Below are 26088 nucleotides of genomic sequence, written 5' to 3'. Positions count from 1 at the left end.
CCCAACCCACCCCTCATTCCCAACTCCTTCAAGGCAAGGTCTCCCATGGGGAGTCAGCAGAGCCTGGTACATTCAGATGAGGCAGGTCCAAGCCCCTCTCCCTGCACTAAGTCTGCACAAGGTGTCCCACCATAAGCACTGAGTTCCAAAAATCCTGCTTATGCATCAGGCATGGATCCCAATCCCACTGCCTGGGGACCCCCTAGCCAGTTCAAGCTAAACAACAGTCTCGCCTATCCAGAGGGCTTAGTCCAGTCCCATGGGGGCCCCTCAGCTTTTGGTGCACAGTTCATGTGTCCTCTAGTTTGGCTAGTTTTCTCTGTACTTTTTTCCATCATGATCTCAATGTCCCTTGCTCATAGAATCCCTCCTCTCTCTCATTGATTGGACTTCTGGAGCTTGGCCTGGCCTTGGTTGTGGATATCTGCATCTGTTTCTATCAGTTACTGCATGGAGGCTCTATGATGATAGTTAGACTATTCACTGTTCTGATTACTGGAGTAGGACAGTTCAGGCACCCTCTTGAATATTGCTAATAGCCTAAGGTGGGGTCATCCTTGTGGATTCCTGAGAACTTCTCTAGCACCCTGTTTCTCTCTATTCCAATGATTTCTTCTTTTATTATGTTATCTCGTTCCTTGCTCTTCCACTCTGTCCTTTTTCCAGCTCAACCCCCACCCCATTCCCTTATGTTCTCATTCTCCATTCCTTGCCCTCCATTACCCCACCTCACCCCCAGTTTGCTCATGTAGATCTCATCTATTTCTCCTTCATTGTGCTAGCTATGTGTCTCTCTTGGCATCTTCATTGTTAGCTAGCTTCTCTGGAGCTGTGGGTTGTAATCTGGTTAACCTTTGCTTTGCATCTAATATCCACTTGTGAGTGAATACATACCATGTTTATCATTCTGAGTATGGGTTATCTTGGGATAATTTTTATATACATTTTCATAAGCAATTGCATGATACATTTCCATACATGCCTATACTGTTCTTTGATCATGTTCCTCTGCACTATGTCAGTCCCCTACCATATCTTTGTGACTGATACTGTGACTTTACACAAGCCTAGCCCTCTCCTTCCTGTGACCAGGAGAGACAAAGTAGACAAAAAGACTGTTTCTGTTTGTGGACCTGCCTTGTCTCCTAAAAACTATATCTAGTTTAGCTACTTTCCTTATAACACAGCAGTTCTCTAGTCACTGTGCTGAGTGTGGATTCTTCCCAAAGTCTCATTATGTGGTATGCTGTTCTTCCATTTGTTACAAATGTTACTTCTGCCATTCTGACCATGAACAAAGGCTCTTTAGTGTGTTGCTGAGATGGAGGTGAAGTATGAGGGACTCTCATGAATGATTTTCACACCTATGTTCATCAAGGAAAGGAGCTCACACTTGCTTCATTTGTTGAGCTTACTTGGTGGTGGGATCAGGCTAACACTGGCACAGGGATGTGTTTGGGTGTGTTCCTTTGCTTTTTATTTCTTGCACTATTTTCTATAATCCTGGTATTCATTCTTCTGCAAAGCTTTGAATGATTCAGGGAATCCATGAGATCTGGGCTCTGCCTTGTTTGGAGCTGTTTTTGTTGCCAATCCACACTGGTGTTTATGACTTATGTGTTTAAGTGTTTTTATTTTATTTTAACTCAATATTCACACATGTCTAGGAATTCCTTTCATATTTTATAATTTTCTGGAGTATAAATATTGTAACATCCTAAAGACCATCTGGACTGTAGTTGTATTAGTTACAACATCGATTTTTCTATGGTGTTATTTTTATCTGATCTCTCTTTTTTTGCATAGTGGCTCATCTGTGAACAGAGCAGATCATTCTTTCAGGATTCTCAGTATTTTCTTTGAATACCAAATTTACTAATACCAACTCTGAACTTTCCTATGATTTCTCATCCACTGCCTTAGATTTGGGTTCTTCTAGTATTTTTATATTCTTGAAGAGCATCATTAGATTGTTTGGGATATCTCAATTTCATAACAGAGAATCCAAAGCTATGTCCTCCACTTCTAAAACTGGAATTAATCTTTTTTCTTTTAGCATTGTGTGGGTCTGAGATTGCCCACAAGATAAAGTGGTTGAAATTGAGCAGAACACCATGGGCAGCCACATGGATGAGGACATTCTTGAAAAGGATTTCAGGATGTTAACATCTCTAGGTTGTGGTTCCTTCGGGGAGGTGAAGCTGGCCTGCCACCTTCCCACACATACACGAGTGGCTGTCAAGGTCCTTGAGAAAAACACCAACAGTGTGGCTGACATCAGTACTGAAGTGAACATCCTTCAGTCTTTAGAACATAGGAACATCGTTCGATTTTTTGACATGATCGACACACTGACAACCACTTATCTGATTATGGAGTATGTGGCAGGAGAAGACCTGGAGAGCTGCCTCGGGGCTCTGGGCTGTTTTAAGGAGGAGGAGGCTAGAGTGATTTTCCGGCAGGTGGTGTCAGCAGTTCACTTCCTCCACCAGAGACACATTGCACACCGTGATATCAAATTAGAAAACATCCTAGTTGATGCAGCAGGAAATGCAAAACTTTGTGACTTTGGTATGGCAATTGAAATCACAGAGGGGCAGATGTTGGAGGAGATCTGTGGCTCCTTGCTCTATTGGGCCCCAGAGATCTTGGCAAGAAAGCCCTATGATGGACTGGCAGGTGATATGTGGAGCTTGGGTATCGTCCTGTATGTCCTGGTCACAGGGCACTTCCCATACATGGAAGAAACCCTTGAAGGTATGCACAGGGTCATCACCACCACAATGTGTCCCATTCCCTACCATCTGTCAAAACCCTGTAATTTCATCATTGCCCGACTACTTATGGTCCCTATCTGCTACCGATTCACAATCTGTCAGCTTGTGAAAACAGCATGGCTGGGCCCAATTCAAGAACATGTACTGCCTGCCACCAAAGAAATCCTGCCCAAGGTCGTGGAGACCATGTGCACCATCGGCTATACATGTGAGGAGATTGTTTCATCCCTAACTCACAGGCAAGAAGATAATCATGTAACAGCTACTTGCAACATTCTCAAATATCAGCTGAGTGGTGGGGACAGCCATCAGCAAGAGCAGTTGCCCTGGTTAACCAACAGCCCTGCAGTTCCTGTTCGTCTCCCTCTCCCCTTGAAGAGAGCCAGTGAACCAGCATTTACAACCAGTACACATGCTGGGAAGGGTCACTTTAAGGAGGAAGGTGTGGAGGAAAGAGGCAAAAGATGTAGAAGCTACACCATGCCTCACAGATCCTCCTTCCTGGAGGTGCTGTCCTCTTCAGACAACACAGTCCCAGAAAGAGATGCTCTTATGGCTGATGTCATCAACACTGCTGCGGAGGACATTGCAGTCAAGAGGAATTCTGTTGACCCCCTGCCTGGCAATCTCTCCTCCCCTGAATCAGTCTTGGATGAAACACCCACAGGATTTCTGAACCTGGGCTTCTGTGAAGAAGATTCATCCCGGGAGCCAGACATTCCCAGTGACCAGCCCCAGGTGGCACCCATAACAGCTGGATCCAGGCCATTCAGGGTCTGGAAGCTGGTCAGGAATCAAATTTCCCATGCACTGAGAGCACTCTGCAGCTGCTGTTGCTGCTGCTGCCTGCCCACCCCAAGGTGAGCCCTGAACCCTTGCATCAGGGGCCACAAGGAAATAGAGGACAGTGGAGACCTATATGGAGAACAGTTGGTTGGGCCACACAGATGAATTCCTATGTTGTCTTTTCAATCTGCCATTTTAATATCCTTATACCCACTCAGAAGGCCCAGAATTTGATATGTAGTACATTAGATGGCAAATTCACAGCTTCCTGTTCATGTAAAGTCCTGTCAGGTTGAGGCAAAAGCAGATAGCCTAAAATGGGGACGACAGGGTGGGAAGGAAGGGAGGAGAGTTTTTCTAATGGGGTTAAAGGTTCAGAATGGAGGAATCAGGAAGGGAAATATAGCACAGAAATTTATCTGTCAAAGTCACTAATAGAGGTGCTTTCACGTTTCTTTCTGCTTTGAAGTGTGGAAACTGAAATGGCCAAATAGAATTCCAGACCGGGTGAGGAGTGACTGCCACAGAAGTGAGCCAGAAATCATCTCCAGAGTGCCAGCTCCCTCCAACCCAGGGCAACAGGCTCCTGCCTGCATTTGTCCTCCAGCTATTGGGTCTGAGCTGCCACTTTGCATCTCTTTCAGCTTAATCCAGCTTCAGAACTGTTGTGGGACAATGGGGTTCATAAAGCAGATGGACCCCATGACCCTCTACCTTCCTAGCTTTGGTTGTGCTTGTAGGACCACTCACACTGCATGGAAAACAGCAGCCTCTACAACCAGGAAGGACTTCATACAATCACGGCTGCTCATCATCTTGGTCACTTTATCCCTCCAACTTACTCTGTGACTGCCTTTTGGACAAAACAGCAAGACCTGTGTAAATCCTCTGTAAAATGGAGGTGGGTGAAAGGAGATAAAGAGGACTAATTGGGGAACAATTTTGAGACAGGAATAGAGGACATGAGAGGTGGTGTAGAATACGGAGTAGAGTCTGTCCTGAGGAACTTCCTGTCAACAAAGTAACATGAAAGAGATGTGTGTGCTGACCTGTGACAGGGGCCGTGCACAGTCTACAGCAGGAACAAACCTCCCCTGAAGTGCAGACTGGGAGGGAGCTAGAAATAGCCAGCAGTGAGGAGGAGAGGGCCTGCTCTGATGGTTCCTAGCATGTGTCAAGGCACACAAGTAGGATGTTGTCTTGGAAATAACATCCTGTTCATTCCTACAGAGCTGGGGTATAGCAGGAGAAAAGTGCAGCACTATTGGTCAGTGGAGTCCCATCCTCCTCAGTGCTGAGTAAGTCTTGTCTGTTAAGGTCTCACTAAAAGAGGCACTTTCTTTATTCTTTTGGGTTTTATTTGGGGAAAGTGAATTGAATTAGAGTCTTGGTGTGGTTTAGTGCAACAGGAAGGATCCAGGTTGGAAATCTGTGTCCTGTGTGATGATATGTTAGGCTACAGGTTCCAGTATCCATCCTCCAGGTTAGGGTCTCAGATGCCATCTTCCCCATCCTTCACCTCACTGCTGCCCCTGCACTGTTGTTGAACATCCCTAAGTAGTCACGTGTATCATCGACCCAATGAATGTCTACATCCCTCATGGTTCCTGTGGTGCCAGGGTCCATGGCATCTAAAAGGGCTGCCTCTGTCAACAGGACAGACTGGCACACAGGTCTCAGGATTTCCTCTTCTTGATTCATTCATCACCTCCAAACTGCTTTCTGACTGTCTTTCAGAAGAACTGCAGTAACTGTAAATCCAGTGGGAGATGGAAGAATGGAGTTAAGGGGGAGGAAGAGGGGAAAGGAAGTGCAGAGGATGGAGAGGAAATGAGAGGACACGTAGAGAGGGTAGAGTCTGTCCAGAGGAGCTTACCTGAAATGATCCAGGAGAAAAGGAGATTTTCATGGAACAGGGGTCTTGAAAAGTGAGACCAGGAACAAATGTCTCAAACAGAGCAGAGTGTGACCATGGGTTTATTGCGAGCCATGAGGAGGAAAGACCCTTCTCTGATGGTTCCTGGTATAAGTCAATGTAGTGAAGTATGAGGCTGCTTTGGAAAGGGGCTTCCATTCTGGGCTACTGAAGAAGGGTCTGGCAGAAGAAAAGGGTGGCTCCATCATGTAGTGGGGTCCTCTGCTGCTCCTGTCTGACATGTCCTTTGGCAGATCTGATGACGTCTATGTCTTTGTCTCAGCCTCCTTCATCCAGGATTCCCTTGCTGTCTCCCACCTCCTGATCCAAGAATCTTACATCATTTTTTCCATCTCATGGAGGGATTTATAACTGACATTTGACCTTACATTAACATTGTTCTGCTCCAATGTGGGAAGGTAAGTAGGCCTTGCCAAGCCTGATCCTGGGTTGTTGTCTTTACAAGGCCATAACACTGGACTTCTCTATGACCAATGCCCACCATTGGGGTCAGACTTACAAGGAAACCTTGATCATCATGGATCTCTTGATGACAGCCCTGGTGCATTGTGAAGCACTGGTTGAGGTGGAGTGTCTGAACTGTTTTCCAGGACACCTTCCAGGTAGGGAGCAGAACACTGAGTTGGCAAGGGGAAATGAACTCAACAGTAAATCCAGGGTCTAATTTGTGTGAATCATGGGCCTACAGGTAAGTTTGAGTACAGTAAGTGTCTGTGTGTGGTAGAAGATGAGTCTCTGAAGCCTGGTCTGGATGTGGTAAAAAGGATCCATGAGGTGGCATGTGCCAGCATCCCTGACACAGAGGGAAAGTTATCACTGACTTGCTCAACTGAAGAACAATGGGAGACTGAGAGACTGCAGAGGTTGACAAGGGAGGAACCAGCTTCTCTGCTGTAGTTGGCCTCCAGCTCCATTCTGACCATTTGATCTTGTCCTGTTAACAGAAACTTATGCATATTAAAGTCTTCAGCAAGGTCTTCCCAGCAGCTATCAGTTACTTCTAGAACCCTGACCATCTGGCGAGTCCCATGTGCAGAGAAGAAGATCAGTCATTTTCTTCAAGAAGAGAGAAATTTTCAGTTTGTGGGTATCACCTGGTGTCAGACTGTGTTTCTGCTGCATATCAGTGAAGGCAGGGTTGAGAAATGTTTGAGGATTCTGTTGAATTCTAGAAATGAGATGGGGAAATTTTCTGAATCCTCATTTTATATTTTACTTTTTTTGAGACTGGATCTCACTATATAGCCCTTACTATCCCGACACTCTCTGTGTAGAACATGCAGTCTCAATCTCACAGAGATTGACCTCCTTTCTCTGCATCCTGAGTGCTGCGATTACAGATGTGGACGGCCATGCCTGGCTTCAAGTACTGTATGTATAGCATCAGTGGTAAATTCCTCAAACTTTTGAGGGAAAAGAGACAAGTCTTGTGCTTCTTTCATCCTAACAGGTTCAGGAATGAAGTGAAGGTTCTTTCATCCAGGATGGACTACAAACAGCAGCAAAGTCCAAATCTAATCTTCAGAATAGAAGTCTATGTCCACCAGTAAACATACCTGGAGGTGAGATCTGTTGTCATGAATTCTTCTGGGGACCCCAGTCAGTGGGCTGGAGGAGGTATGCACTAGCTGATACATCCTTGGAAACAAGGCACAGAGCATGCAAAGGCTACTCTCTAACCCTGTTTTTACAGGATCCTTCAGTGCAGTCCAGGCACAAATCCCATGACTTCAACCTGACCAACCAGGAGCGTCCAGATTGACAACCTGGTCTAATTGATTGAGTTCTTTCCATTTGAGCCTTGAGATCACAGCTGAGGACTCAAGGTGGGTCACTGAGACAGCTGGTGCCTGTCTTGGGATGTTGGAGGCAGGGCTTTCACTTTAAGGACACCAGTGGCAGAGGCAGTACATGAAGCCACAGATTCTAGATAGGAGCTTCCATTTCTACTAATCTGACACCCAGATTCTGTCTGCTTGTCTGCTGACTTCCATGGTTCCTCTTGCTCATGGGTCCCACAGTGCTTTTGTTATTTGTCAAAACCACTTTGGGTTGGTTTTAGGCAACTGAACTTTGTTCATACTCCCTGGTTAATGGAGAGCCCAGGGATGAAGGTTTCTGAAATCTGAACCAACTGGGACTCTATGCAGCCCACTATAGACAGTGCATGATGATAGAGGTGATCAGCCCCTCCCAGGAACATTGTGGACCAATCCAGCAAGACCACTGTACTATTTCATGTCCTGAGTGTTCTGTTGTTCATGTTCTGATGCCTACAACCTGTACATTTTGCTTATGAAAGAAAACAGTGATCCTTGTTTTTTTGGGACAAGCTTGTCACACATAACACAGTCATCCTCAGTTGTATCTGTTTTCTGAAAAATGTCTAAATTTCATTTACTCTTGAGAGTGAGAATGTTCTTTTTATCCTGTATGCTCTTCATTTACTTATTTCATCTATTTATTTACTTATCTCTCTGCTGAGTTATTTATTCATTTATATATTCATTGTGTGTCTTTTATATCAGTATCTTGATCACACTCATGATCCTATCTCTTCACACCTGCCCTCCACTCCTACATCTGCCCAAACAAAATTTAAGAGATTCAAAGGGAAAATAAGATAAATTTTAAAAAGGGGAGAGACTTCAAGGTTTCCTCGTGGAGGCTGCAGTGACCAAGAGTGACAGAGTGAGTCACACTATAAACCCCTCTGTCCACATGTCTTCACTTGCTAGTGCTCATTACAGAGTCACTGGTCTGGTTCCAGGCCTTGGGTTTCTACTACGCTAATTTTGTATTTGATACTGTCATCTGTCCTTTGCAATTGGCACATTAACTTTTTTCACTGTCTGGGTATGCAAATTTAAAACTCTGACTTCAAAATTACCAGTGCCACAATACAAACCCGCTTCTAAATAAAGTGTCATGGTGGAGATGGAGAACAGAGGACGATAACCAGGGATTGCAGAGGCAGCAGGAAAGAATTGACTAAGGGAGGAATTTAGATAGAATGGAAGAGACAGATGGGAGGAGCCATGGGGAGAGGGATGCACAGTAGGTCTAGCTTAAGTGCTGCATATTTCAAGTTCCCCTAGAGTCCCTTTCCCATGTCCGTCCTCTTTAAAGTGATGAGCTCTCTACATCAGGAGACACAGGGTGGCGACTTACAGGTGTGGCCTGAGACAGCAGAAGTTGGAGCTCTGCAGGAAGTCCAGATGGCAGTGTGCCCACTTCCCTAGCATGAATGGTCTGTGTCCAGCACAGGAGGAGGTAAGCCAATTACCATAGATTTCCCTCCAGAAAATCCTCATTATCAAGGGAATATGTTTCAGGGCTGGTGTTTCACAGCATCCTTGTCTGAGGGGGACTTGAGCCAATATCATTTACAAGCTACCCTTGAACATGCAGACCATGTGGACCAGTCTGCAGGGGAATAACTAGGAGTATTCATTAACCTGTCCACACTTCAGTTTTCTGATCCTAGTGAATTGTTTCCCCACATGAGGGGAAGGGATCTCCTTCCTCTCCTTCCTCTCCTTCCTCTCCTTCCTCTCCCTCCTTCCCTGCTGTTGTATTTGCATCCTTCATTTATCTCTGTGTCCTGACCATCAGAAAAGACACAGTCCCACTGAATGCTGGTCTAGTTTATGTGTTTGTGAAGGGGCCTCACTCTAGGGAGTTTCATCAGAACCATATTTGTCTCCTAACAGGAAAGTGACAGCAAGCTGGAGGAAAATGGGTACCACTTTGGATGGAATGCTGGGACATTGCTCCACTTTGGAAGTGAGTAGGCCTTACCTAGCCTAGGGCACAGTGGTCAGAGGTGTGGTCAGCACTCTTGAAACTACTTTGTACCCAGTTCCCACTGGGTACAGTGGTCAGGCCTAGACATCCTTGTTGACCATAGAGCTATGGCTTTCTGCTAGGCCTTCTGCTTGCTTGACCTGCTGGGATAATTGTCTAGAGTGTTGTCAGGTGCACCTGACAGGCAGACAGCCTCTCCATGCAGTGAAGGATGGCCACTCTGAGTAGCATGATTGTCAAGGCTCATCTCTGGGCAGCACATTGCTGAAAGCATCTCTGAGACCACTAGTAGATGCATAGTTTTTTGTTTCTTGTCTAAACTTGACTCTGGCTTAGGGGATAGGAAGAATGAGGCTGATCAGGCAGGTCTGCCTCAATCCCAAGAGTAGGTGGTCACTTAGCTTGTATTACAGAGGGCAAGAGATCGATAGATGGATAGATAGCGATAGATAGATAGATAGATAGATAGATAGATAGATAGATAGATAGATAGATGATGGATGGATAGATAGATAGATAGATAGATAGATAGATAGATAGATAGATAGATAGATAGATAGAAACAGCTGTGTCATGGCTATAGAGGGATATTGATATAACCTGGTGTAGGTGGCACATCTCTCCCCTCTGACCCTAACACCATTGAGAAGGAACACTTTGAATCACAGATCGTGAACATCTTCTCACACCTGTATGCTGTGACATCCATTCTGTCACTGGCCAGTGACTTAGTCTGTGTTGGGTTCCAGAGACTGGGGAATGGGGATTGACACAACCTAGCAAGGGAAACCAGCCAGGAGACAATGACTGCTTCCTCCTCTGCCCATGTCTGGTCTGTATGTCAGTGAGTGACCATTAAGGAATGTCTCACCCTGATGCACTTAACTGAACTCATGGCCTGTGGAAGGGAGCCTTGGGTAATGTGGCCAGCCATGGAATCTCTCAGGAGACAGCACATGTTGTCCAGGACTCCAAACCCTAGTAATGATGGTCTCTAAGAATGTGACCCAAGGCCGGGCGATGGTGGGGCATGCCTTTAATCCCAGCACTTGGGAGGCAGAGGCAGGCGGATCTCTGTGAGTTCGAGGCCAGCCTGGGCTACCAAGTGAGTTCCAGGAAAGGCACAAAGCTACATAGAGAAACCCTGTCTCAAAAAACCAAAAAAAAAAAAAATGTGACCCTTAGGAACCAGAGTTGATGCCTAAGAGGCCAGGTGAGTTTAATGTGAACTTTTTATATTGCTGGCCACTGTAGGGAGCATGTGGTGGCTTTTAGATTGTTACATGTCAAATGTCAGATTATGATGAGGCTCACACATTCAACACACTCCTTTCCCACTGCCTACGTCCTGGAGGCAGCAGGAACAGGTTCAGACAATACATGCGTTTTGTACCAAGATCTTTTCACACACTACCCCAAAGTTGCTCAGTAATACTCACTTCCCAGTGGAATAAAGTGAGTCCACATGATGCTGGGTAGCTTGCTTTTGGAGAAAGGCTGACTAGTTTGGACTGTTTAAATTCCTCCAAGGTCATTGACACAGATAGGATGACTAGTGTGGTAACAGCCTGGGTCTCTTTTAGTCTCAGAGGCCAACTCCAGAACTCTCATTGACATCCTTTCTTTCCTCAGATCTGCAGGTTCTGCTGGATATGTTCAGACAAACCTCATCTTCACCGTATGTGCATCCTGTCTCATCTAGGCAAGTGTTCAGTGAGCTGGGTGCAGGAAGCACAGCGTCTAGACACAGACATGTTGGTGAAACTGTGTTTCCTTCTTGATCCTAGAGCCTGTTTATGGGACAGTAGCAGAGCAGCTAGGACAAACCAGTCCCTGCAATCAGGGCTTCTCAAGGAGACCCCACTGAGTTCTCCCACAGGAAGTCACATGGGAAGAAAAGGGTCATTATTCCTGCCTCATTATGTCCTGAACTCCACCAGAAATAAACCAGCTATTATCTGAAAGGCCACAGGTCTAGGGTGGTGAATGTATCTTTCTGACAGCCTCATCAACTACCTAATATAAGCTTTTTCTTTTAGGTGCCTGGCCATATCCTGAATCCTGGAACCTGAGAACTCCTGACCTGACCTTTATGCACACTGAGCAATAGTGACCTTGAGGAAAAAGAGCACCTCTTCCCTCTCCTTCCTATCAGACTAGCATGCCATTGTCTGAGCTCCAGAGGAACTCAGAGGCTCCACACAGCAACAGGAGGACACGCTGTGGAGGACGATGACATGGTTTCTCTGCCACCATCTAACTACAGACAACCACCCCAAATTACCAACAAGATCTGGGGAATCTACAGGAACATCCCCCTGTGAAAGCCTCCCAGTGGGTACTTACTGTTGAATCCTGCCCAACATAGACCCCTTTGCATTTCAACAATTCAGAAAGTCACCTATGCCTCTCTGTCTTCACAGATAACAAAGAAAACCTGCCTGAGCAGGTAAGAAATATCTCAGAAGAACTTTGGGAATTAAATATGCTTCTATTTCTGAATTCAAGAGTGGATCTCCTGAGAAGGGCAGTACCCATGGACAACCTGTCCCAGGCCTCCACTAACATGAAGAGGCAGAACTTGAGGTCATACATTTGGCCCATTTCTCACTGTTTTAGGCAGAAACAATTTACAAAGAAATACTGAAGTATTTCATTAGAATTCCAACATAATTTCTATAAATGGGCATTTAGAATGCTTTGACACCTGGAGGAGAGAAATCCAAACAATATGAGCTCTCAGTTTCTACCAGTTGTTATTCTAAAGGTGACAGATGTTTGCACTTCATCTATAGACTCAGCAAAACCCAGTCTGATGCTCAAACACAAGATGTAACAACCAATGGGACCTAAACCTAAGAGACATGGAAGAGGACAGGAGAGATCCCTCCAGACCCAGATCTTCTTCTTCCAGGACTTCCCACAAATCCTCAGAGATCCATAAAGAGCTACATGGAAGTTATGGAGACTGGATATGTGGAACAGAATAGAAAGACCAGAAACAGACCCAGCAAAACCCTGCCAGCTGATTTTCTCATGGTCACCCATGGAAATCAAGGCAGAGAGAATGGCTTGTCCACAATTGACTGCAGAAGGAGATTTAAAAACAAGCAATAAGGAACCAATTGAAAAACTGAACACAGTCACCATTTCAATTGACCTCAAATACAAACACTATAATGCTCACATAAAGTTATAGAAGAGGACTACATGATTTCTTGCCTTATAAAAAGGAAGATCAGAAATAACACAGAGTAGATGAACTGTGGACTCGGGAGCCCTGATGCCACCAGCCATGAAAATAGAGAAGCTGGAGCATGGCTGGAGCAGACACTCCCTGAGGACATCTAGAGAGAGCCTGGCCCCTGACACACCCCAGCAGACAGCAAATCCCTGACAGTGAACGTTGTGTGGCTATGAGGAGGTGGAGGTGTAGTGTGTGCTGTGTGGTTGTGACGAGGGCTGAAACCTATCACACCATGTGGGATGGAGATGAGCTGTGCAGCTGATCTGATGATAGCACTGTATGGATGGTCCAGTCAGCTGGGGGAAAGCAGCAGGGCTGACACTTAGATACTCACATGTGCTACCCTTGCCCCTCCCCTTGTTAACAACTTACATACAGTGTCAGTGTAAGGACATGAAGGACTCCTCTCATCCACACTCACTACTTAGTTCTCTAGGTTTTAGGACTAGATATTCAACTCCCTTCTGATGTCCCCCAGACAATGCTAGATTCTAGACAATGCTAGACATGCCTCAAACCACAGTGTACTAAGACATGGGGAAAGGTATCAGTCCCTGTTGGACACTTGACCTCCTACAAGGACACACAGTTACTGCGTGGTTCAAACACTCCTGGAATCTTCCTGCACTGACATACAACACTAGGTATAATGCAGTGTGTGACACCACAGCCATGCATCCTCACTTGAACTAGCAGCTGTCAGACCATGACAAACAATCTCTACATCACATACACACACACACACACACACACACACACACACACACACACATACACACACGCTCTAATACACTTCTAAGTATTAGGCCATGCATGACTTCCTACCATATCACACATTGACTGCTAGATATCAGGTATTGCAAAACAAATACTCTCACATACCTCTCATATATTTTTAGGTCTGGATCCAGAATGTAACCCACACAATCCTTTACTAACAGCTACTTATCAGGTCATACAGGACACTATCTTGCCACTATACCAAAATACTCTGCTAGTATTGGTCCCCAGTTGACACCCTAATATCACTGAAATTCCACATACACTGCTAGGGTTCACACCCTCTTGAATATCACACCCAACCACTATAATGTACAATTATAGCATCAGTGCCCAAAGGATATCACATTTAATCAACCCATATATCCCTGTTGGATATCAGACTGCTGGTCATTCCATACTCCATGGCAACTCCTACAAGGCTAGCTGAAGGCCCTGGAATGCACACCTCACCCTACAGCTGCCTCACATTCACTGCTATGTGTCAGGCACTGCTGGATCCCTCAATGCCTCACACACACTCGGAAGTGTCAAGCACACTCGGACATCACATTGCACACTGCCAACATACTTCAAAATGTGATCAGACCTTGACAGACACCAGATCAGCCATCAGCTGACACACACTCAGTAGGGATTGTGCAGAGCTTGACACCCCGTTCTTCCACTGCTCCCCTCTGACATACAGTTAGCATCAAAAACACTGGACACACCACCACCCCTGTGACCACACATCCACTCTAGGTACCAGGTCCAGTTTGACCTCATACCCCACATTAATCGACAGCCATCAGACCATGTGGGGAACATTCACCCTGTGAGGTCTTGCACAATACCTAACAATTAGCATTGATGGACACCCTGCTTCTGCCTAAGACACATCCACACTGCTAGGCATCAGCTTCTACTGGACTCCTTCCTATGCTATACCATGTGCTGGGTCACAGTCTCTACTGCTAGTTACTGGGCCATGCTGGACATAACCCCTGTCCAAACCACAGTGCATATAAAGTGCTGTGTGTCAGGTTCACTTGAGCACCAGGCTCCATCACATGGGACATGCTAGGTACCAGACAATGTTGACACACACCCTTAACCCCGATATGCATTACTGACCCAGTGATCATTGCAATTTCAAGGCTCTTCTAGACACCTCCATCACTGACATATCAAGTTTCTTGCTATCAGACACTACCACTTTGTGCAGATTTCAGTCATGTATATTGAAGTATATTGTATGCATATACAATAATTGTCTTCAAGTCTTACCCAACATAGCACCATTCTGTTGACAACATACACTACCAGACAGGGGCATGGGTCTAAGCACAGTTGAAAATTAGCAGGGCTATTGTGGCAGAATGGGTGAAGGAAGAGAAACTTATTAGATGAGGCTGTTATCATGCACAACATCCGGGTTAGGACTGGGGAGTCCTGAGGATGTGATACACAGTAGGGCATCCAGGCCTCAGGCAGGTATGCAGCAAAGCCTGAAACAAAGCAGTGTGTTTCAGGCTATATGGCAGGGGTAGGAGTGTCCAGCCGGGCCTGATAACTAGTGGTACATGGGTAGGTTTGGCACCAGGACTGGGGGGGGGCAGTAGATAGTAAGTCCTGTCATGCGGCAGTTCCTGATAGTGGGATGAGTCTCTGTGGGAGAAGCAGGGGGATGCTCTGTTGTGTGTCTTATGAACACAATGGTATATGTTGGGTGGCAGCAGTTGGGAGCTGTCTAGATCCATTAGGACATGACACCTAGCAGTCTATGCAGGAAACCAGGGGGGTTGCAGCCATGCCTGTTCAATAGTAATATATGTGGAGCAGTGGTGAAGATGATGATGTTATAAAGAAAAGTGTGTGTTTGAACTTGTGGTGAGTAGTCAGAGAGTGTGCTGTATTGTCATGGAGATAGCTGTCTTAGAGAAAATGAGTCAGTGACTAGGCAAATAGAAGCCCAGGGTCAGTATATTATTAATGAAGTTGATCAGAGAAAGTATCTTCAAGAAATGGATTTGAGAGATTTGGAAGAGTAAGGGTAGAAAACAAGAAATGTGAGGCTTGATGAATACAGGCCTGGGGGAGGAATTTGACTTTATTTTTACTGTACCAAGAAGCCATGTTTTTTCTTTGCCAACAACACTAGGTATCATCATCTCTAAGGTGTCCTCACACTTAAAACCCACCCCCACATTGCTAGGTGTCAGCTTCTACACTGAAAAATGGCTTCTACAGCAGGTGCCAAACACACATGTCTAGGCGTGAGGTCTGGTGGGTCAACTGTCCATTAAAGAAAATGCTCCTCTCATACAGTTGGGTAGCTTGTTCTCCACGACATCAACAATGCAATGGCTAAAGCTCCATGCTCAGGGCTGGGTATCTGGTGTTTCTAAGGATCCCTTTACCTACAGCAGCAGAAGCCATAAACAGACGCCCACATACTATAACACAAGTGTCAGGGGCCAGTATTTATCTCTTCCCATAGAAGCACATATACATACATGGTTAGGTCACATTCCTGATAGGAATCACCTCAGCTGCATCAGAGCTAGGCGTCAGATCCTGCTGGGCACCTCTTCCCCTACATCCAAAAGACCACACAGTTACACAGCTAGTCTTCTAGTACTGGTACCCCTCCCCTATATCAAATGCCTTGTACACAGCCCCACACTCACAAACACACTCAGACACACATGCTTGTATGATCCCATGCACATGCTCATGCACTCTCATCTAGCTGTCATGTCAACAAGGTCTCCCCCATTCATCAAAAGCCCTATTTACACACTGCTGTCAAAGTGCTGCCCTTCTGGGTGTCCATTCCCTGCAGCCAAACACATACACAGAGAGCAACAGATAGACAGACAGAGACAAAGAGATAGAAACAGAGAGACACAGAGTCTGAGATCAGGTCCTGCTTTTCCCACTCTACAACAGACAAAGCTGTCTACTCAGGGCTAGGTGTCAGGTCCTGATACCTACCTCTTTTCCTATATTCAAAGTGCAATATTCTTACACATCTAGTTTACCAGTATGCACCCCTTCCCCTATAATCAAATGCTAGGTACACACTCACACACTCAGAAACATACTCAAGCATGCATGCCCCTACAAATGCCTTCACAAACTCAATGCACTCTCAGCTAGCTATGAGGTCCTAGAAGATAGCCACCATACAAGGAAAGCCCCACATATACTTCTAGGTGTTAAGTCCTGTGAGGTAGAGGTATCACCCATACAAAAAACAACCCCACATACACCTCTAGGTGTTAGGTCCTGTGAGGTGTCACACATAGAGCCAAAGCCCTATTTACACACAGCCAACAAGGTGCTTCTGCTGCTAGGTGTCCATTACCTACAGCCAATCTCTCTCTCTCTCTCTCTCTCTCTCTCTCTCTCTCTCTCTCTCTCTCTCTCTCTCTCTCTCTCTCTCTCTCTCTCTCTCTCTCTCTCTCTCTCTCTCTCTCTCTCTCTCTCTCCTCTCTCTCTCTCTCCCTTCTGCTCTCTCTGTTCTCTGTCTCTCATACACACACAAATACACACAAAAGCACACACACACACACACACACACACACACACACACATGCACACACAATGTATGTGCAGGCCCTGCTAGGTAAAACCTTACCTCTAGCCCATCTCTCATACACATAAACAACTATGTGTCTGTTACTTCTAGACATTTCCTCCCCACAGCAAAAGCCCCACATACACACACAGGGCTAGATTTCTACTCCTGCTGGGTACAATCTCCCTAGGAGGATCTCAGGAAGATCTCTAAGAAGGCATGGTATCAAGCTCTGGAAGAGAAATATACATACAGCCAAAGCTAGACACAAAAAGCCAGGTGTCAGGTACTTTTGGTATCCCCTCCCTTCTCTGCACCTCCATGTTTTATACTCACTTCAGAAGTTTGTGATTCAGAAACAGCTGATGGTTATGATCTCTGGCATTTGTCTTTCTGGATCTGGGTTCTCTCAATATCTTTTCCACATCCATCCATTTACACAAAAAGACGACTTAAAAACAAAGAGGATGATTGTGCTGAGTGTCTGAAACTAGTCCTGTGATTTTTGCAGTTGCATGCAGCTTACAGGACCATTTCTTTATGAATGTCTAATGTGGGAAAAAATGGCCAACTGTGGGTGCCTCCACTCCTGTATTTTGGTCCGGAATTGTGTAAGAAAGTAAAGTGAAGTAGCTGTGAAGAGCAAGCCAGTAAAGAGCTGTCCTCTGAATCTACTAGAGTTCCTAGAAAACTTCCCAAATGATGGACTTTGAACAGAACACAGGAACCTATTAAACTCTTTCTACCACACTGAGTTATGTCACAACTGTCTATAAACAATACTAAGTATACTAGGACAATATCCCAGGACCTGTCTATAAACAATACAAAGTATACTAGGACAGTTTCCCAGGACTGGCCTCAATTTGTAATCCTCCAAACATCACCTACTGACTGCTGGCTTTAAGACTGTAATATAAACCTATATAAACAATAGAAGTTTTAAGGTTGTCTAGATCTCAGGGAGAAAAGAAATCAAGGATCAGTACAATACAAATCCATGGGGTGAGGTTATTTTAATGAAGTTAAACATAGAACACATCTCAAGTAGACAGATTGGAGAAATACTGATGAATGAAGACAGACACAACAAATAGTGCCTAATGATATATACAGAGACAGGGGAGGAATTGAGTGTATTTTTAGTATGTTAAGCACCAATCAGAGGGTATAAACACAGGAGTGAAATCCTATGACTTGAGATAATCATGGGACATATAAGCAGCAACAGAGGTTGCAGGAAGGTCAGTTTAGGAGGCTGGCAGAACTGTGGAAATCATGGCTTGTTCACACTCTGGATCCAATGTTGGTGAATATACCCACTTAACTCTGTGGAACATGGCTCATGAGGTCAGAATACATGTTAGCACATCGTGACCAGCACACACAACCATTGTAATACACATAACCTGGCTCATGAGCAGACATCTCATCTCAACTCCTGCATTCTGGTTGGTGAGGTCAGAAGGGATACTACTCCTAGATCATCCAGTATCAGGAATTTATCCCACCTACAAAACAGCACCATGTGTCTCCACACCTGAGCTCAAGCAGTCTTGCGGGCCGCAGAAATATATCATAAGAACTCAGCTGGTTATGGCAAAGTCACTACCTGGAGGGATCAGGGAATTCCTCCAGAGGAAGCCAAATCCCAAGGAGTTTTTGGTGTTACTTGGCTTGTTATATATCAGCTGTATTCTGTTATGAAAATCATGTGTGCCTTCATAGTTTTCCCAATTGACTTTCCCCTAAGAAGGACTAACAGTGTAGACTGATCACTCTCTGGACATACACATTCCAGGTATTTGGAGAACAGCCTCAGGAAAGGCTTTCTCTGGAACCAGTTATCTCCCTTAGCCACTTTCAAGGACTACAGGAAACACCACCCAGGTGGACGCCCAACTGCCAAAGACTAACAATGATAACAGCCCACCTGAAAGTCTCCTGACTTAAATTCCACAAGGAGACACCACCCAGGGGGGCGCCCAACTTCCAAGGACTAACAAGTGATAGCAGCCCACGTACAAGTCTCCTGACTTACAGTAAATTCACAAGAGGACGCCGCCTAGGCCAGGTGGACACTAAGTAATAGTTTTACACAATTTAGCTTAGGCCCTCCTTTCTTACAGCCTTACTAACTTTATAGACCTCTAACTACTTACCTAACCACTTCTAGGAATACTTAGATAAACTTCTGTGCTAACAGCTATGCTCAGTCAGAACTCCCAGTTCAAGCCTCCCTGTAATTATCATTATTGGTAGCATCCGGCCAGGTCCATCACTGGATGGAGGAAAGTACCTTATCAGAGATACCTTTGTACTCTCTAAGAACAGACTTAAGCATCCAGGCTACCTGTTTGAGAAGGCCTGGTGGATGTGCTAATTAAGCTTAACTTCCTCCTTTCCCAAACCTTACCTCCAGTTCCAGATCTCCCTTTAACTATCACCAGGGGCATCTAGCTGTACACAGGTTGCCTAGAGACTGAGCACACTTTCCTCCACCCTGCAGAAAAACGGCAGACAGCTTGGACAGATAGGAGCCACAGGAAAAAAGAAGACAGTTTTATTTTCTCCCATTGACCTAGCAACTTATAGATTTTTAACATCCTTTACCAAACACATTTAAGGTTATAGCTGTGCACGTAAGATCCCTCTTCTTAGATGTTACCCATATTTAGCCTTTAGTTAATTCATTAGTCACTTCCCCTTTGGGTCACAAATGGTAATTAACAACTAGTGCCCCTCTTTGTAATTCTTATCAACCCTCCATTTGATCCTGATAGCGGACAATCACTGCCTGAGGAAGTTCAGGCTGAGTGTCCTGGGTGGAGGGGAGGATCGTGATTTTGGGGAGATATATAACTGTAAAGCAGAGGACTAGAGGGGAGAAGAGAAAAGAGAATGGAAGAACTAGATGGGTAAGAACTTGAGAGGAACAAGCTGAGATGGGGAAGAACTAGATTGAAGAGCTAAAAGAGAGGACTAGAGGAACGAGATGGAAGATGAGGAAGAGCCAGATGGGGAAGAACAAGATGAGGAAGAGCCAGATGAGAGAGAAGGAGACAGGAGAGGAGCTGATAGGGGAAAGAACTAGATAGATGAGAACCTAGAAGGGACAGAACTAGATGAAGGAATTAAGATAGAACATAGAGGGGACAGTAGATAAATATAGAGAGAAATCAGGCAAGAAAGGAGCTAGACATGAGAACAGAACTGAAGCTGTGTATAAAGGATGTTATGCCAGAGGAATTAAAGCGAATGGATCAAAGAACTCTGAGTGCGTAGACTGATTTACCGACCCTAAAGATTCTCTGCTGGTTGATAGAGCCTTCCGCGGACCCTGGGAGGGGACTATCGAGGGGCTGGACCCCCATAGTCCTCGTTAAAGCAGAACACAGATGAACCTAGCATAGCCAAACTCTGAACACCAAATATCAACCTAAACACTCCCCAACATAAAGGAAACAGAAACACTCAAGTAACAAGGCCCATGACAAAAGCAGAAGTAACATGAAAAACCCAGGACAACATAACTCCTCCCAAAATGACCAATTCCAAAGTAGAGAGGCTTAACCAAATTCAAGGCTGGGTAACAGGGAAAGCCCAAAGGCAGATGCATGGATCTCCCTGCGAGGGGGAAATAAAAGAATATCTCCTGGGGACAGGTGAGGATGGGAGCATGAGGGTTTAGGTTGGGAGGTGCATGAAGGGGCACTCTACTGAGAGATGACTGGAACAGGGGAGCAGAATGGGGTCAGGTAGAACATGATGCAAAGGGAACTCCCCGAAATCTATGAGGATGAAACCAACTAAGATGTCTAGTAATGTCAGATACACAGCCTGAACTGGCCATCTCCTGTGATCAGATTGTTGGCTACCAATTGTCAGAGAGTCTTCATCCAGTAACTGATGGAAATAGATGCAGAGACCCACAGCCAAAAATTACATTTCTTTGGGGTTTCAGGGAATCTTGCTGAAGAAAGGGAGGAAGGATTGTAGGAGTCACAGGGGTCAAGAATATCATAAGAAAACAGAAACAACTAACCTGGTTTATAGGAACTCTGTCTGAACCAACAACCAGAGAGCCTACATGAGACTGAGTAGGCCCTCTACATATATCTGACAGCTGTGTAACTGGGTCTACTTGTGTGACTCCTAACAATGGTAACAGGGGCTGTCCCTCGGGCTTTGGCTGGCTCTTGGGAACCTATTTGTGAGTCCGTGCTGTGCACCACTCTGCTTCTCAACACGTACTGCCAATTGGACAAGTCCTGACTCTCAGAAGGGTAGAGGACACTGAGATAATGTGAGGTCCTTAGATGGACAAGAAAACATGGCTATTACTTTGGGAATATATTGGTGTCATTGGCAGATACTGTTGTGGGGTGTAGGGTGTGAGCACTTTTGAAGATCTGGCAGATCCAGTGCTGGGTAGTGATTAGTACAAACCACATGGCAGGGACCAGGTCAAGGAAGGACTGATGCTCCATTAGTGGGAGCAAACTGCCCATGAGTAATATCCCCGCTGGGTAAGGCTTGTTATTATGCATGTCTTTCCTGACCTCACCCAGCAGCTTACTCCCCAGCTTGCCCATTGGTGGAACCCCAGGAAAGTTAAAGCACTCTGAGAGCAGTGGGCTATGGAGACCACCTGGTGAGACTTAAGGAGGACAGCTCCACAGTGATGCAAACCCCAGGAAAGCAAAGTGGAATGCCATGACCATTGACCTTCAGCTGTGTCTGGGCCACAACATAGCTCCCTTCCCACCTTGGTTTTACATCATACTGCCTAGCCATTCAGTGTTATATGTTAATGACCAAGATCTCATATAGAAAACAACACCCAAATAATGTTGATCCTCCATGGACTGTAAGAATGAAGTTAAAGACCAAGGCCAAAGGGCAAGTTGCATGGTACTAATGACTATGGGGTCTGCTCATTGCTGGTTCATTGCCCACCAGAAAGAACAAGATAGAATGCATACCATGAGAGTTCTTTGGGAATGAAAGCTCAGCAGAGTGGGGAGATTGGATAAAGGTAAAAAGTTCCATAGCAGCCCATGCCAGGAGCAGCTGAGTGGGTAAGAGGCCTTGGCACTTCATTTCCTACACTAACACATATTATACCTTATACCAGGCAAGTGGTCCCCAATCACTAAGGAGCAACTGGGGATCTGTCTTCACACTCAGGTACCCTGTCCTTTGCAGCCATCACTGAGCCAGTCCTGGTCACCTCTTTAGTACCCTTACTCACATGTAGACACCACTGAAGATTCTGATTCCACCTTGTATTGATGACTTCTCAGGGATCACATGGTTCTGTGGGGAAGACAAAGGGAGAACACTACCCATTTTCAGTCCTTTTGAGACTGTTGGCCCCTCCTTTCATCTATCCACTCCCCTTCAAATCAAGATTGGGACTGAACTTCAGATCTCAGAGCTCAATGAACACTGGTTTGGAAATCATCTGCAGCCCTGGTTTTCCCTGGTTCACACCTATCCAGTTCTTAAATTCTCAGAAGACTTTTGGCGATGGGGTGAACATTACCTTTGCATTTAGATTTTACAGTCCTGGCAGGTAAACCAGGGGCCTAGGGTTATATATCCACACTGCCCTGGTCGTCATCCCTTATGCTGAGATCTGAAAACAAAGTAACCCTGACTTGCCTGATACAGACCCTCCATCTGCTAGGAAAGTCCTTGAACTTTCTGAGAAGTTTTTGCACCCTGAAGGCAATCCAAATTAAACTGAATCAGACAGAATTATAAAAGCCCAGGTTTAATGGTTAAAGTGTTCCCAGATGAATCCCCCGTCCCTCAGAGAGGAGAAGGGATGGTAGACTGGAAGAAGCATATGTCTGTTTTTTGGGATGCAGCTCTGGGGGAGGAGCTGTGTTTGGCAGGCTTTGAAGGGGTGGATTTGGGGAGGAACTGTGTTTGGTGAGCTTTGAAGGTGTAGGTTTGGGGAAAGAAATGGGGGAGGAGAGTTAAGATGGATCTTCCACCAGACTCCTTCCAAACATTCCAGACTCTTTGGGTATAGGGAAGCCAGGGTGCCAGGGGCTGAGGTGGAGCTCCCACCCAAATATTCCAGACTCTTTGGGTATAGGGGTACTGGTTCAAGTCTGACTACTTCCTTCAGGCATGGAGCGACATGAGGAAGAGGAGTTGGGGGTTGCTGGGCTCACATACAGCAGGAGGTGTGAGGGGAGGAGCCTCCAGTCAATTGTCATCCTGGAGACCTCAGGCATCTGTTTCCTGAGGCAGCAAGGAAGGCAAATTTCTATGAAAAATAGATTATTAACATCTACTCTAGTTGTACTGTAAAGATGAATGTACAGAGCAGAAGAGCTGACAAACCCTTAATGGGACATGTTGGAAAACCAGTGGATTGCTGGATGTCTTTCTGTATATGGTGAATGTGTGTTGCTCTGATGTGGTTGATAAATTAAATACTGATTGGCCAGTAGCCAGGCAGGAAGTATAGTATAGTTGGGAAAAGCAGGGAGGAGAATTCTGGCAACAGGAAGGTTGATACGGGGGTCACCGGCCAGACACAGAGGAAGCAAGATGTGAAGGTAGAGCTCAGAAAAGGTACCAAGCCATGTGGCTGAACATAAATAAGAATTATGGGTTAATTTAAGTGTAAGAGCTAGTCAATAGTTATCTTGAGCTAATGGCCGAGCAGTCTTAATTAATATAAGCCTCTCTGTGTTTACTTGGGTCCAAGAGGCTACAGGGCTGCAGTAGCCAGGCAGGAGCAATAAAACTTCAGCTACAAATGGCACCCAATAGCTGGAATTTGTACCTGAATCTTGAGAATATTTAATAAGCAATTCTAAATGGAGTCCAAAACAGGTTCCTGCTTCATGTGTCATGTGGGTGGTGAGATACCACACCATGTGGGTTTGAGGTACTTCATAGTGGGTTCGTGGCATGCGGGCTTGACCTGCAGCATGGCAGCAATGAGGCTTCTCCATGTTGCACATTGCACTGCATGGCAAATTTAGCCTTTGCTAATGAAAAAAGAAAGAGAGAGAGAGAGAGAGAGAGAGAGAGAGAGAGAGAGAGAGAGAGAGAAAGGGAGGGAGGAAGGAAGGAAAGAAGGAGAGAAAGAAAGAGAGAGAAAGGTAGGAAGGAAGGAAGGAAGAAAGGAAGGAAGGAAGGAAGGAAGGAAGGAAGGAAGGAAGGAAGTGAAAGAAAAGTTTTTTGGGCTATAAATGGTGAGATGGAAGCATAGACCCACTGCTCCACTGCTCCCCAGAGTTCTGCCATGTTGGGAAGCTGAGTTGGGCGGAGTCAGCAGCCAAGGCTTCTACTTCAGTACTAGCCACTGCAGTTTAAAGCTATAGTTACACAATAAGGCAGATTCAGATGGAACAAGACTTTAAATGGTTTACAATGTGTATATAGGTAAAAATGTATGTAGACTTGGAAGAGAGAAAAAATGAATATAGACAATTATATAAACTAATAGTTTTAAAAATAGAATCTTTAAAGAGACAGTAAAAGTAATATAAAAAATAAACCATGAAAAGATGGATATTACACAGAAAATCTGTATTGTGTTGTCTTTGATATTTTTAACTGCAGAAAGACATTCAATTGTAAAAACTGCTCAGTTAAACCAATATTGCATTTTAAAGGTAACTTGACTTTAAAATTTGGATCTAAGGATATGTTGCTTTGGAAAGGATGCTCTGCTTTTGTTTCCACAGAAAGCAAGAGGCAATGGATTTGTTCCATATGAAGATATATCAGGTTTGAGTAGCCAAGATCCCCTGAAAGGTCTCCAATGACACCATGTCCCAGATGATCCAACATCCAGAACAGTTTCAAGGCAACCCCTCGAAGCCTGCCTGGGCACATACCACATGCCGATTTAGGTGCTTTTCCAACCTTCTTGGTATAAAGGTAAACAATCCTGTTGCCAGGGGTTTGAGACAGCCTAGTTTTGTTAGAGGTTGTGTTGTATGAAAGCCCATGACGGTATGTCAAATGCTGGACCATTCTGAGTGCCTCTAAGCATGGTCCCCGGAGGAGGAAAAGGAAAGCAAGTCCATTTATGTATGAGGTGAAATTTAAGGATGAGAACATCACCCTGAAGGTTCAGGTCCTGGTATTTTGTCCATGGCAAATGATGAACCAAGGCAATTTCCAGTTTTCATCTGCAATGCAGAGACTCAATGTTTTCATGGCAAACACATGGTCCTTGGGAATGCTAAAGAAGACATGAACATTGTTGAATCCATGAGCAACTTGGGTCCAAGAAGAGCAAGTTCAGCAAGAAGCACACCACTGACAACTATGGCACAGCTGTGACAGTTCTGACTGACATACACCTTAAACACCAGACTGTCCCATCTTCAGCTCAAAGGGCACCCATCCATCTGTGGCACCCATCCTTCTTCTATTAATATCTTATAGTCCTTGAGTCCTGCTGCTCTTCTTTGGGTTTGTATTTTCCTCATTCCCCTGAAGTTGAGCTGGATTGCACAGTTAAGTTTGTGGTTATGAGTAGAAACTAAATAAGGGAAAGAAAGACACCATATTGTAATAAGTCAATACCTTCTATCCAAAGGGATTTATTTTGCCAAGCAGAGGGGAGGCTGGGGAGGAGCTGGTAGTTCAATCTTGGGGTAGCAAGCTGAAGAGCTAGACAAACACTAGAGCTGTCAACTTCCTTCCGACCCTCCTTTGATGCTAAAGCATCTGTATGGTGATTCCAAAATGCCTTCCTAAATGCCTCCTGACAGCTTCCTTTGTGAACACATGCAACTCCTCCAGACCTTTGCTGCTGCTGTGAAAGTCTGTTAGTGCTGCTAGGCAAGAGAACCTCTGAATGTTGCCTTCTTTATAGAGAAGCAAAGAGGCCTAACTCAACATTAGTGCAGCCATGACAGGCTGAAAACTAACAATATTAGAACTAGGCCTCACCATTACAATAACCAGGAAAAGCCACAAACTGTACACTGCAGGAGATCAATCAGAATTGAGACAAACAAGTACTAAGTGCTCTAGAACATTAAGGATAGCTTATATAATTTGTACATAGATTGCCAGTTTCCTTGCAGCCAGTACCAACTACTGTTTGACAAAACTTCTGTTACCTTACTCCTGCCCAATCAATCAGGAGTCCAACTCCCATCTGAATCCAGAATTCCCCCAGCCCCGGCCCCCCCCCCCCCCC

The 26088-nt window shown here is 45.2% G+C and overlaps 1 protein-coding gene and 1 long non-coding RNA gene across 10 annotated transcripts in view; both read left to right on the top strand.

Moving 5' to 3' along the window:
• The first annotated feature begins 1917 nt into the window (after positions 1-1917).
• Positions 1918-8951, top strand: LOC143270595 (putative sperm motility kinase W). Of its 8 annotated transcripts, XM_076561106.1 has the most exons (6): positions 1918-3637; positions 4033-4464; positions 4794-4861; positions 5762-7061; positions 7193-7325; positions 8629-8949. In XM_076561106.1, the coding sequence occupies exons 1-2, from the start codon at positions 2115-2117 to the stop codon at positions 4055-4057; spliced, it is 1548 nt and encodes a 515-aa protein (XP_076417221.1). In that variant the 5' UTR covers positions 1918-2114; the 3' UTR covers positions 4058-4464; positions 4794-4861; positions 5762-7061; positions 7193-7325; positions 8629-8949. The 8 variants fall into 8 exon arrangements, with proteins under 8 accessions (XP_076417221.1, XP_076417222.1, XP_076417219.1 ...); XM_076561107.1 differs by having other exon boundaries at positions 4033-5897; positions 6950-7061; positions 8629-8951; XM_076561104.1 differs by having other exon boundaries at positions 4033-6101; positions 6950-7061; positions 8629-8951.
• Positions 8952-9095: 144 nt separating this feature from the next.
• The window catches only part of LOC121826239 (uncharacterized), a 188488-nt gene continuing 171495 nt past the window's right edge, over positions 9096-26088 (top strand). The window contains exons 1-4 of one of the 2 annotated variants that reach the window (XR_013047814.1): positions 9103-9285; positions 10939-11008; positions 11346-11640; positions 11730-15728. This is a non-coding gene — a long non-coding RNA (uncharacterized LOC121826239). Of the gene's footprint in view, positions 9286-10938; positions 11009-11345; positions 11641-11729; positions 15729-26088 lie in introns of those variants that run through there. The other variant, XR_013047813.1, reaches the window with a different exon arrangement.

This window comes from Peromyscus maniculatus, chromosome 23 (genome assembly GCF_049852395.1).
Source record: "Peromyscus maniculatus bairdii isolate BWxNUB_F1_BW_parent chromosome 23, HU_Pman_BW_mat_3.1, whole genome shotgun sequence".
Classification (NCBI taxonomy): domain Eukaryota; kingdom Metazoa; phylum Chordata; class Mammalia; order Rodentia; family Cricetidae; genus Peromyscus; species Peromyscus maniculatus.
The sequence above is the reverse complement of the archived record's forward strand: the minus strand, read 5'-3'. Positions and strand labels throughout refer to the sequence as shown.

Coding starts and splice junctions, on each gene's coding strand:
- LOC143270595 (XM_076561107.1), top strand. CDS start 2,115: ATGGGCAGCCACATGGATGAGGACATTCTTGAAAAGGATTTCAGGATG. Junction 3,638..4,032: donor TGCTGCCTGCCCACCCCAAG/GTGAGCCCTGAA, acceptor TCTGCTTTGAAG/TGTGGAAACTGAAATGGCCA.